The 11,290-nt window shown below is 48.8% G+C and overlaps 1 protein-coding gene across 9 annotated transcripts in view; it reads left to right on the top strand.

Moving 5' to 3' along the window:
* The window catches only part of LOC113577525 (bromodomain adjacent to zinc finger domain protein 2B), a 71,277-nt gene extending 60,294 nt beyond the window's left edge, over nucleotides 1-10,983 (top strand). For 6 of the 9 annotated variants that reach the window (XM_035520276.1, XM_035520285.1, XM_035520288.1 and 3 more), the window contains 18 exons: nucleotides 691-756; nucleotides 1,093-1,233; nucleotides 1,677-1,931; nucleotides 2,684-2,907; nucleotides 3,031-3,105; nucleotides 3,221-3,452; nucleotides 4,117-4,179; nucleotides 4,581-4,725; nucleotides 4,935-5,605; nucleotides 5,702-5,981; nucleotides 6,104-6,259; nucleotides 6,488-6,648; nucleotides 6,760-7,049; nucleotides 7,564-7,699; nucleotides 8,134-8,280; nucleotides 8,664-8,956; nucleotides 9,192-9,335; nucleotides 9,538-10,983. In XM_035520276.1, the coding sequence (XP_035376169.1) occupies nucleotides 691-756; nucleotides 1,093-1,233; nucleotides 1,677-1,931; nucleotides 2,684-2,907; nucleotides 3,031-3,105; nucleotides 3,221-3,452; nucleotides 4,117-4,179; nucleotides 4,581-4,725; nucleotides 4,935-5,605; nucleotides 5,702-5,981; nucleotides 6,104-6,259; nucleotides 6,488-6,648; nucleotides 6,760-7,049; nucleotides 7,564-7,699; nucleotides 8,134-8,280; nucleotides 8,664-8,956; nucleotides 9,192-9,335; nucleotides 9,538-9,694 (3,636 nt within the window). In that variant the 3' untranslated portion in view covers nucleotides 9,695-10,983. The remainder of the gene's footprint in view (nucleotides 1-690; nucleotides 757-1,092; nucleotides 1,234-1,676; nucleotides 1,932-2,683; nucleotides 2,908-3,030; nucleotides 3,106-3,220; nucleotides 3,453-4,116; nucleotides 4,180-4,580; nucleotides 4,726-4,934; nucleotides 5,606-5,701; nucleotides 5,982-6,103; nucleotides 6,260-6,487; nucleotides 6,649-6,759; nucleotides 7,050-7,563; nucleotides 7,700-8,133; nucleotides 8,281-8,663; nucleotides 8,957-9,191; nucleotides 9,336-9,537) is intronic. The other 3 variants (XM_035520290.1, XM_035520300.1, XM_035520295.1) reach the window with 1 other exon arrangement.
* The last annotated feature ends 307 nt before the right edge of the window (nucleotides 10,984-11,290 follow it).

Consider the following 11,290-nt stretch of genomic DNA (forward strand, 5'->3'; position numbering starts at 1 on the left):
TTAATATTGCATTTTTGGGGTATTAAAGTTTTTTTATTATTGTGTTTAATAAAAACATTGTCAGCTACTTTTTCTTGCAACCCCTCTGCATGTTACAGGATTGAATTTTAAAGCAAGCTTAATAGCAAACTATGCAGCACAAGCAGAAACCCCCCCCCCCCAAGTGTGATCCTCCCCTCAGGGCAGCAGTTAATGTCTGACTCGGTCAAGCAGGGAGCAGCACTTTCCACAGAGGAACGTCCTGCGTCTCCCTCCCCCGTTCAGTGTGTGGATGCCTGCAGCTCATTGAGTAACGCTCATCTGGTCTACAGACCTTTCAGATGTACTGGTTTATGTGGAAGACAGGAGCAGACGTGGCTTTTGTAGTTGTGCTCTTTGCCATTCTTAGCCGCTTTAAAACAAGCAGCTGTGCTGATCTTTCGTGCGCTGAGTTCCGCGTCTAGGGTCCCCCTTGCCTTCTCCCCTTTTTTGCACGGTTGACTTGATTTTGCTTGTCAAGCTTGACTAAATCAACTAAAAACTTGGCCACTTTGTTTTTTTTTTTTCCCATTTATGTATTTGCATTGCTCTCACATCCTAAGGTTGTGCCATTCTGATTTTAGCCTTCTTTTCATATTTCTCTTTCATCTCTCTCTCTCTCTCTCTCTCGTTTTTTTCCTGATGGTTACTGGTGTCTTTTCGGTGTTTTAGGAGCGGGAGAGACGGAGGCAGCACATGATGCTGATAAAAGCCATGGAGGCCCGCAAGAGAGCAGAGGTGTGCACGACCATACCCAACACTCACTGGGCGTTTGTCTTTGGGTGTAATACCAAGTTGCGTTTGCTCTAAAACAACCTACACACACACAGAAGGGAGGGAAAGGTGTTCTTTCCGTTCCATGTGTGTGTCAGATGATAACATACCACTTTATCTTTTAATCCTCGCCCAACTCAACTGCTGTCAATCACACTTTCAACTCTTCATTCCTAAATTGTTTAAAAGTATGAAATCCTGCGTTGATTAACTCCCCGTGAAAGAGCTGGCTCGAAAGGCTGGCGCTGTGCTCGGGGCTGCCCGAGAGCAGCTGCTCACCCACCCGTGCTATGGCTGCAGGAGAAGGAGCGCTTGAAACAGGAAAAGAGAGATGAGAAGCGGCTGAACAAGGAGCGCAAGCTGGAGCTCCGCCGCCTCGAGCTGGAGATGGCCAAGGAACTGAACAAGCCCAACGAGGACCTGTGCCTGGCTGATCACAAGGTACCTCACTGCTGGATGCAGCTCCTGTAGCTCACCTGGTAGAGTGGGTGGAGCACAGTGCCAGTAGCACCAAGGCCATGGGTCCGATTCCCAAGGAACACAGTTACCGTTTGTACTGATAAACATGTCGCTCTGGATAAGAATTTGGCATGATTGGAGCTCAGTTATCTGAGAATCCAAACTCGATTTTAATGGCTGTTGTGCCTGTTCCTTAAAAACATGATGTTTCTAACAATTGATGCGCTGGCTTCTTTTTACATATTATTGCATTACGTACTGTATACACACAGGTATTATGAGGCTGTACCTTATGTTTATCACAGCACTGCCATCTAGTGGCTGCACTATGTGCTTCCATCTCCCTGTGGATGACATCCATGGTATATAACGTACTCCAAAAGCCCTTTGAAAAATGCCGCTCACACAGTCCCTCCCACCCACAGCCTCTCCCCGAGCTGCCCCGCCTGCCCGGCCTGGTCCTGCCCGCCGCCTGCTTTGCTGACTGCCTGATGGTGCTGCAGTTCCTGCGCTGCTTTGGGAAGGTGCTGGGCGTGGAGGGCGGCGTGCAGGCCCCCACGCTGCACGCCCTGCAAGCCGGCCTGCTCAACCTGGGCCCCAGCGCCGCACTGCTGCAGGAGCTGCTCGTCCGCCTGCTCTCTGCCGCCGTGTGTGACCCAGGCCTCCCCCCAGGGCAAAGGGTAAGGAGAGTATTGTTATTTTTATTTATATATACACACACACACACACACGGTCACTCAAAATCACACCGCTTCTCTCTTGGATTATATATAAATTTTTAATAAGGCGCACGCGCACACAAGGTTCCCGGTTTTTCCGATCACAGGCACGATCACCTTACGCCTTTCATTGTGAGAAATCATGCTGGTATGCAGCTGTTCAGTCTGGAAAGATAATCACATGCATATAGACCAACTTCACCTGCTTCACCTTCATCTGGCTTCACCTGCACCACCACTAGCATGCCCACTCCTGGCCGACGCCGTTTTTGTGTGTTAGACACTGAGCGTGTTTCTATCATATTCTTACCCTGTAAACATTTACAGGGCAAGAATATGATGGACACCGTGTGCGATGCCTCTTTCCACAGGCCTGACTTTTGAAGCATTTCACTTCCAGTTCTGCAAACAGAGCAGTTTCACGTATTCCCTAATGCTGTTCTAAGCTTAAATAATTTGAGCTATAATCAGCTCTTTTGAGAAATGAAACCACAAAATTGCTGAAGTTCTTATGGGCTCAGTTATCTCTGATCTTCTGCACTGACTAACTTTAGATCAGCATTCTGATCTCAAGTTAGTCAAGCTTTAACAAACTCCTTTGAGAAATTAAGCAACAAATGTATTCTATAATGGCTCCTGCTCCTAATTTATTTCAGATAATATTTAATTTTTATGAACCTCCTTAATATTATTTTGTGTGTGCGGTATTCTAGGCTAAAACGGCTTTGGGAGAGCACCTGTCCAGCGTGGCGATAAACCAGGAGAACGTATCTGAGATTCTGCACATCTACATGATGGCGCATTGCGGGCAGACGGAGCTGGCACCGCTAGCCGAGAGCCTGAAGACGAAGGCATTCCAGGCGCACACACCTGCCCAGAAAGCCTCCATGCTGGCCTTCCTGGTCAACGAGCTGGCCTGCAGCAAGAGCGTTGTGACGTAAGCCATGCCCCATGCCCCTGGCATGGGAAACCCAAACGATGCGCCAGCCTTGGCTGCGCTTCACAACGTTCCACTGCAATGGCGTCCGTTTTACAGTTGTTGTCCCTGTTCCCCACGCAGTGAAATCGATAAAAATATTGACCATATGACGAACCTGCGGCGAGACAAATGGGTCGTCGAAGGCAGCCTCCGCAAGTGAGTATCTCCCCGAAAATTCTGCTTTGATCAAGAGTGCTGATCCACTGTAGAAGGGCTGACGTACCACATACCGTAACGTGCGTGCGTGTTCCGTGTCTGCGTGCACGTGTAGGCTGAGGAGCATCCACGCTAAGCGTACGGGGAAGCGCGAGAGCAGCGTGGGTGGCGAGGACAGTCAGGCTCTGGGGACTCCCACCGCTGGCCGCAAGCGCAAGAGGAAAGCGGGAGACAGCGAGGATGACGACGATGAGGATGATGACAGTGATGACCAAGGAGAGGAGGATGAAGACGAAGAGGAAGAGGGAGTGAAAAAAGGAAAGAAAGCAGAGGCATGTGAGGAGGAGGTATGCAGAAGCTCTGAATCCAGTGGATCTCATTTTTTGAACCGTTATGGCTGCTCCAGTTTGTCACCTTTGATATTGGAAAGTCGTAATGTGTGTAAACTGCTTTAGAAAATATTTTGTTGGATCAATATTGCTAATATGATTGTGTAAATAGCCAGTAGATCTATTTGGTGAGGCTAGCTCACTGCAGATGTACTGTAAACAAGCTACCATGTATAATGACAGATTAGTGTTTTTGCCGCCGCCAAATCAGAGCTGCAGTCGTTTGTTTTTTTTTAGAATTGCGGGTTTCATGTATAACTGGGAGTGTGTGGTCGATTGGGTTTTATTTATGACCAAGGTTAGATTTGGCTTACAATTTCTCCACAATGAAGTGTGGGTTGAAAGATTTAAGGAATGACATTTAAGTGTTCATGATGTACATCTTTGTCAGAATCCTGAAAAAAATATCACTGATGTATCTGATGTTGTCATAATGCCAAACAGGAGACCAATAAAGTGTCAACTTTCAAATGCCTTTGCATTAATATTGGGGCCAAAAGCAAGGCACTTTGATAGAATGCACTGTTAACATAAAGATACTGTTTTGTGGTATTTGGAGGCAAAAGTGGGTTTGTGTGTTTTAAACACAAGTGTCCTAATAAAAGCTGAATGTGGTTTTCAGGACGAAGGTGATCAGACGGCCAGTGTGGAAGAGCTGGAGAGACAGATAGAGAGGTTAAGCAAGGTAAACTCTCATGTATCTTAAAATTATCCAAAAATATTCACCTGCCAGAGCCAAGAGTCCTTTACATAAACCGTTCTTACGTGCCATGTTAACTGGAGAATGGCCCCCTGTTCCGCCTTCAGTAAGACTGATAGACTTCATGAGACTGACGGTCTTACAACAATTGCATCATCTGCTGGATAAATACTCATTTGGGATTTATTTTTTTAATATAAATAATCACCTGTATGTACGTTTTCATTGGTAAACATCCAACAGAGCCAAATTGAATAATCCCATAATCCCCCAGGAATAATGACATAGGCACAGGCTAAATGAGTGGCACAGGTTGGTTGTGGAGGTGGTTTCAGCCGTTTGACACGGTGGGTGGTCCTCACGTCCTCCGCTCTCGTCTTCCCCAGCAACAGAGCCAGATCCGCCGCAAGCTGTTTGAGTCGTCGCACTCGCTGCGCTCCATGACGCTGGGGCAGGACCGCTACAGGAGGCGCTACTGGGCGCTGCCCCAGTGCGGGGGGGTGTTTGTCGAGTCCATGGAGAGTGGAGAGGGTGAGTCCCGCATCGCACTTCTCCTGTGTGCCATTTGACCAAAAAATGAGCTTCAGCACTGTCTTTTTTTTTTATTTATATATTTTTTTTATTTTTTTTTATTGCTTTTTCTTTTAAAGCCACTATTCTGGCCCGTTGCCAGGAGAGGCAAGTTGGGGGAAGTGACCTCGTGACCGGTTGTGGTTCAGTTGTGCTGTCTTCTTGCTCAGGTCCGGAGGAGCTCCAGAGAGAGAGAGAGAGGCTGCAGAGCTCCCAGCAGGTCCTGGTGAAGGAGGAGCCCAAGGAGGAGTCTGTGTTCAGCAGCCCCGAGGTGAAGCGCGAGGCGCCCTCTCCCGACCCACCGCAGGAGAACCACTCGCTCAACCTGTTTCTGCAGAAGCCAGGCTCCTTCTCCAAACTCAGCAAACTGCTAGAGGTGGCGAAGATGTCCCCTGAGCCCAGCGCCCAGCCCCAAAGCCCCCAAAGAACTCTTCCACATTTGCCTATGAGTGCTCAAACTCCATTACCCACCAGCCTCCCTTCTATCTTGAACCAGGAGGTTAAATCTGAGCCCAGCGCGCCTCTCCTAATTCCCGCCTACCTTGGCAACCTACAGCAACAACTCCACAGTGACCAGCTCTACCGGGCTCTGACGGAGAACAATGCTCACTGGTTCAGTCTGCTGCCACGTTCACCGTGTGACGCCTCGTCTCTGACCTCCAGTCAGACCCCTCCACCGCTGTCATCCTCACCTCAGCCCCGCGGTGCCAAAGGCCAGTCGCCCACCACCAGGACCCAGTCCCCCTCTTCTGTGTCCCCTGACACCAGCCAGACCACCCCGTCCACTAACAGCCCATCCCTCACTGCCGCAGTCAACAGCATTTCATTGGCTGCGCTGCAGGTATGTGTATCTTCCCGTCTGTTGAAAATTTTTCTTTCTTTCTTTTTTTCCCCCCAGTGTTGTGAAATTTGAAACTGTGAACTGGTAAATTGGCAGATGAAGCCCAGTACACCTGTGATGGGCCTCCCGCTGTGTCACTGGCCCACGGCCTTCCCCGGGTCCAACATGGCCTTCGGCAGCTTGACCGTGCCGCCCACACTGGGTGGGGCGTACGCCCCTGCAGATGTGACTGGGAACCCCTTCCTGATGCCCAGCGTGACCACTGTTAAGAGCGAGTCTCCTGTACCAGGCGGTGAGAAGCCCCCCTCAGCTCCCTCGCCTGCTCTGGAGGTGACCAAGAACCAGGACCTTCCTTCACCCCAGCCCATTCCGCAAGGTACTGGAGCGACTTTACATGGGTCTCCTACTATGGGGTCCGTACAGTCTCATGAAAAGCTTTGTATTTTTTGTATTTAAAACGTGTGTGTGTGTGTGTGTGTGTGTGTGTGTGTGTTGTAGAGATGCTGAGTGGCTGGTGGAAGGTGTCTAGCTCTGAGGAGTTGAGCAGTGTAGTGAACGCATGCCACCCCCGTGGTATCAGAGAGAGAGTCCTGCAGAAACAGCTCCAGAAACACTTGGAGTCCATCACACAAGTGTGTGCCAAGAACAAAGACGGTAAGCCCGGTACAGCACGCTAGCCCTACTCACTACTGCTTCCACGGTGGAGTTTATGATGTAAAAAACTGTGTGGATTTAAAAAAAAACTCCGGATTTTGTGTATGTATGTATGCATATCTGTTTATACATACATACATACATACATAGATACATAGATGCATACATATATATATATATATAAAATTAATTAATTATATGTGTGTGTGTACACGCGTGCCTGAGCAGCTTCTGTGATTGACATGGACGAGCTGGAGCAGAGGCAGGTGTGTGAGGAGACGGTACGGGGCTGGTGTGTGGAGGAGCATGCCATGGACCAGGACATCGCCGTGCTGCAGCAGGTGGAGGAGCTGGAGCGCAGGGTGGCGTCAGCCAGCCTACAGGTGAAGGTGAGCGGCTGCACCTCCCACCTCCAACACGCGCAACATCCAGTGTAGGATGCATTGTGTAGGATGGCTTACATGCAAGAGTGATGGTGCTTCTCGTCCTGTGTCGAGCAGGGCTGGCGTCCCGCCGAACCACAGTCCCTCAGTGAAGACCTGCTCTACTACGAGCACAGAGCCGTGGTTGTGGGCGAGCGCGAGCCGGCGGCCAGGTCGGACGCGGGCGTAGCGCGCCGCGCCAACAACCCGTTGGACATAGCGGTGGCCCGCCTGTCCGAGCTGGAGCGCAGCATCGAGAGAAGGTACCTGAAGAGCCCCTTAGGCATCACCATTCAGGTCACTGTGGATAACGTTGGCATGGTGACCATACCGGCTCCTGCACCATCCCATAGTGCCGATGGTGACGGGTAGGTGGCCCAGGATCACAGCACCCTCCAGCACCGCGCCTCTCCGCCGGCCCTCTCGCGCTCTCACTGGGTGGGGGGTTCACCTCACGTGCTCTGGCCGGGGCCTTCCTCAGCCTTCCCTGCTGCCCCTCCCTCCTCTGTGTTCACGGCTTACAGTCATGCTGTGGGAGCCTGGTGCATTGAAACACCTCCATGTGCATCTGTAGTTGCAAACCTTTCCCACTGTGTTTTGGGCGTGAGGCATGGTGCACCGTGTTGTTGCTGTCGTGGTGCTTTTGTGAATTCACTCCGTTGTGGTGGCCAAGGCTTGTCTTGCGTGCTTGCGTGTCTGTGCGCTTCGTGTCTTTCCGCCTTTCCGCAGGGCCCGGCACTGTTAACGCTGCTGCCTGTGAAAATGCAACATGCACTTACTCTTTTGGGAGCCTTTTCTAATGGTGTGGGAGTTGTTTTGAGAGAATGCTTTCTCAGCGCAACGAGCGCTGACCGCTGACCCTCGTCTGGTCCCGTTCGGCAGGGGCGAGGAAGATGTGGCCCCGGGGATGAGGCAGTGGAGGAAGGCTCTGAGTGAGGTGCGCAGTGGAGCGCAGCTCTCCCTTTGCCTGCAGCAACTCCAGCGCTCCATCGCCTGGGAGAGGTCCATCATGAAAGTGGTGAGCAGGCACACCGGCACCCCCGTGCCGTCCATTTGCTCAGGAGCGTCATGACTTCCAATGATCGAATGCTTCCCGTAGTCGACAAGTCTTCCAGCAGCTCAGACTTCTGACTGGTGGTGTAGTTTTAAGAACATTTGTCTTATCGGTTCGTTCTTGTTTTTATTTTTATTTTCTCAGTAGTCCTTAGTGGTCACCTCCGTTGCACTTTGCTAGTCATCAGTAGTTGCCAGTAAATCATCAAGTATTCAGACTTATTCCTAGCGAGGACGTGCCACTGCTGCAGCGTCCCGCCTGGCTTGGAGCCAGCGTGGTGGGGTCATCTTGGAAAGGCTGGTGAAGAGCAGCTTTTCCAGCCATCACCGAGGCACCCTGGTAGGCTGTGGGAGCAGCGGCTGTCTCCGGCTGATCCGGCTGTTCTGCTGTGTCCCCAGTACTGCCAGATGTGCCGGAAGGGGGACAATGAGGAGCTGCTGCTGCTGTGCGATGGCTGTGATAAAGGATGTCACACGTACTGCCATAAACCCCAGATCACCACCATTCCCGAGGGAGACTGGTTCTGCCCCGCATGCATAGCCAAGGTGCCTGGCCCCAAAGAACTGCTAAATAAATATGCACCAACACTTTGACAGTGTATTTGATGAGCTGCACTGAAGGGACACCCACTAACACTTACTGAGTTCCCTACACTGTTCAGTTTAAATTCTCGGGTCTTCAACATATTTGTGTCAGAAATTGTTGATTCAATTTAAACAGTTATCAGAAATTAAACAGCAGACGTATATGCTCACATAGGAAATTAAGTTTCTTACAGCCCAAAAAACACTTCACTTAAGTCTAATAATATCAAGTATATTAAAGTAATAACATAATAATACTATTAATATTGAGTATTAGACCTAATAAATATAAATTAGTATTAGACCTAATAAATTAATTTGACCTCTTTTATCTTTCTCTGCAGGCAAGTGACCCATCCCAGACCAAGAAGCAGGCCAGTCGCCCTGGAGGAGGAGGAGCGGGGAAGAAGGCCTCGGAAGGCAAGCGCGGCAAGCGCGGCGGTGCTGGAGGAGACGGCTCAGACGAGGAGGGAGCCAGCACCAGCGCCAGCAGCACGCCCAAGAAGGGAGGGAAGGAGACGAAGAAGAAGAAGGCGGAGGACGGCCTTCCCCCCGAGCCCCCCCAGCAGGAGAGCACCGCGCGGGGCAAGAAGGCCAAAACGGCCCGGGACAACAGTAAAGACCTGGAGCTCTGCAGGTAACACATGAGCACCACACGCGCACACACGCGGTATCAAGTTTCACCATGCAAGCTGGATTTTAAGACTACTCTTGTCTAATGTAGTAGACTAAGGTAGGATGATCATTTTTGGGTTTTTTTTGTAAGTACCATGCTGCACCACACAAAACTGACACCTGCCTCATTACAGAAGATCTCCTAGTAACGTGGAAACTAGTGGACTGGAGCATGTTGTATGTGGGTGGCTGTGCAGGTTGTTGCTGGCCGAGCTGCTGTCTCACCAGGACGCCTGGCCCTTCATGATGCCTGTCAACCCTAAATCAGTCCCGGGATACCGCAAGGTTATCAAGAAACCCATGGACTTCTCCACCATCCGCGAGAAGCTCTCCAACAGCCAGTACGTATCTCAACTTTAATAAAACCCCGGGGGAAAGTGCATGTAACATTTTCAACGATATACTGGCTTTTGATCCTGTGTTCTCTGTGCTGGTGTTATTCTGGGGAGTAATGTGGGTATGTGAGCGGAATCCCTACACTGCACTTGGAAATAGCAAAGTGGTGTTTTAATTGGGCAACTAGGTTTTTTTTTCTGATTTCAGATACCTAAACCTGGAGACTTTTATCATTGACGTTAACTTGGTTTTCGACAACTGCGAAAAGTTCAATGAGGATAATTCTGAAATTGGCCGCGCGGGACACAGCATGAGGAGGTTTTTTCAACGGAGATGGACCGAGCTTTTACAACAAATCAACTAAAACTGGCTGAAAGTACTTAGGCTGAGCACCCCCAGAACTGGCCATGGCTGCCGTTTCAAATCTGTGATTAAGAAAGCACTCGTCTGCAAAAGCTTCCTGTCGTTCACTGCTTTTCAACAGGGACCCAGCACACCAGCATTTCACCACTGTTCTCATTCTACATGTGGAAGACCCGATTCCGTGTTGATGCAGTGTGATATGGCAAAATGCACCCATGTTGTTTCAGATGAAATGGGGTGTTTTCAAAGTGCAATACCAATTCCAAGTCCATTTCCTTTAAAGAACTCCTACCCAGCCCTCTGTATTACAGCTGGGACTGATGAGAGCTTTCCACTACCTGTAAATATATACTTTGTGTGTTCTTTTTTTTTTTTTAATATATATAACCTTTATTATTACATTATATGTACTATTTAATTTTGTTAACTATTTATGATTAAACTGGTCTTCATTTTCTATGAAAAGGAAGAAATGGGGGGGGGGGGGGGGTTAGGAGAAATGCTTTAAAATCATAATGAATTGGTTTTTTGTTTTGTTTTTCTGAAAAGTCAAATGTAAGGAAAAAAGGTTACTGTAAAAATGTTTACACTGTTCGGTGCCTTAATGGTACCAGATACACATTACAGTAATACTGTAAAATTTGTCTACAAATGTAATCACAATAACTGAGACTACTATGTGTATATAGTGTCTATGTATGGTCATATTTGTTCTGGAATATGTGAGTTGTACATAATGTTGCAAACATCCTTTATGCCTTAGATGAACTGTAGTGTTTAAGTTGTCTTGCCATGATGATGACTACAGTATTAAGTGTACATGGCACCGTTCATTTCCTCAACAGTGGTCTTACTCCTTTTATTAGTGCCTAGCGTTCTGTTGATATTGAAAAATTCATACATAAACAGACCTCAAACTTTTTTTTGTTCATCCCCGCCGTTCTTAATTTCTCTGCCTGAAAATAAGAACCGCTTGTAATGGCAAAGGCGTCCTCTGAGGCGCAGAAGGCCTATCGCCACGTCTCCCTGCCTGGCGTTTCTGCGTTCAGGGAAAGCGGAGGAGAACAGCTCCATCACCCGCCATGGATGACGCAGCTCCTAGGGAATTCCAGCATTTCTTCTGTTTGTGATGACCAGACACCTAATCTGTGATCCTACTATCTTTTACTACTTAAAATCTTCCAGAAGACCCTTAAAGACACAGTGGTTTCTACCGGTGTTGTAGCGTCGTCTTTTATTTTCACTAGCGTGGGTGAGGCGCAGATATAATAAAATTGTTTCTAAACTTAATTTCACGTGTGTTGCAGTACGTTCTGTTTTACATATCTGTGCTTCAGTCATATCAGGAAGCAAGTACTTTTGTAGTAAGCAATTTGTTCGCACATCTCCCGCTATTTACATATTCTAGCTGTCAGGAAAGCAAAACGTTTGTGTAAAGCGGTTAAGAAAAGCCGTGAAACTCAGCCACCCGTGTCTTAGGCGGACAGCAGCCGCGCTCACATGGCTGCCATAAAGGCATTAATGGCAGTGTAACCACTTTGTACCTTCTTTCCTAGTGTGTAGTCTACCAAATAATCTACTCATTGTGGATAATGTA

This window comes from Electrophorus electricus, chromosome 2 (genome assembly GCF_013358815.1).
Source record: "Electrophorus electricus isolate fEleEle1 chromosome 2, fEleEle1.pri, whole genome shotgun sequence".
Classification (NCBI taxonomy): domain Eukaryota; kingdom Metazoa; phylum Chordata; class Actinopteri; order Gymnotiformes; family Gymnotidae; genus Electrophorus; species Electrophorus electricus.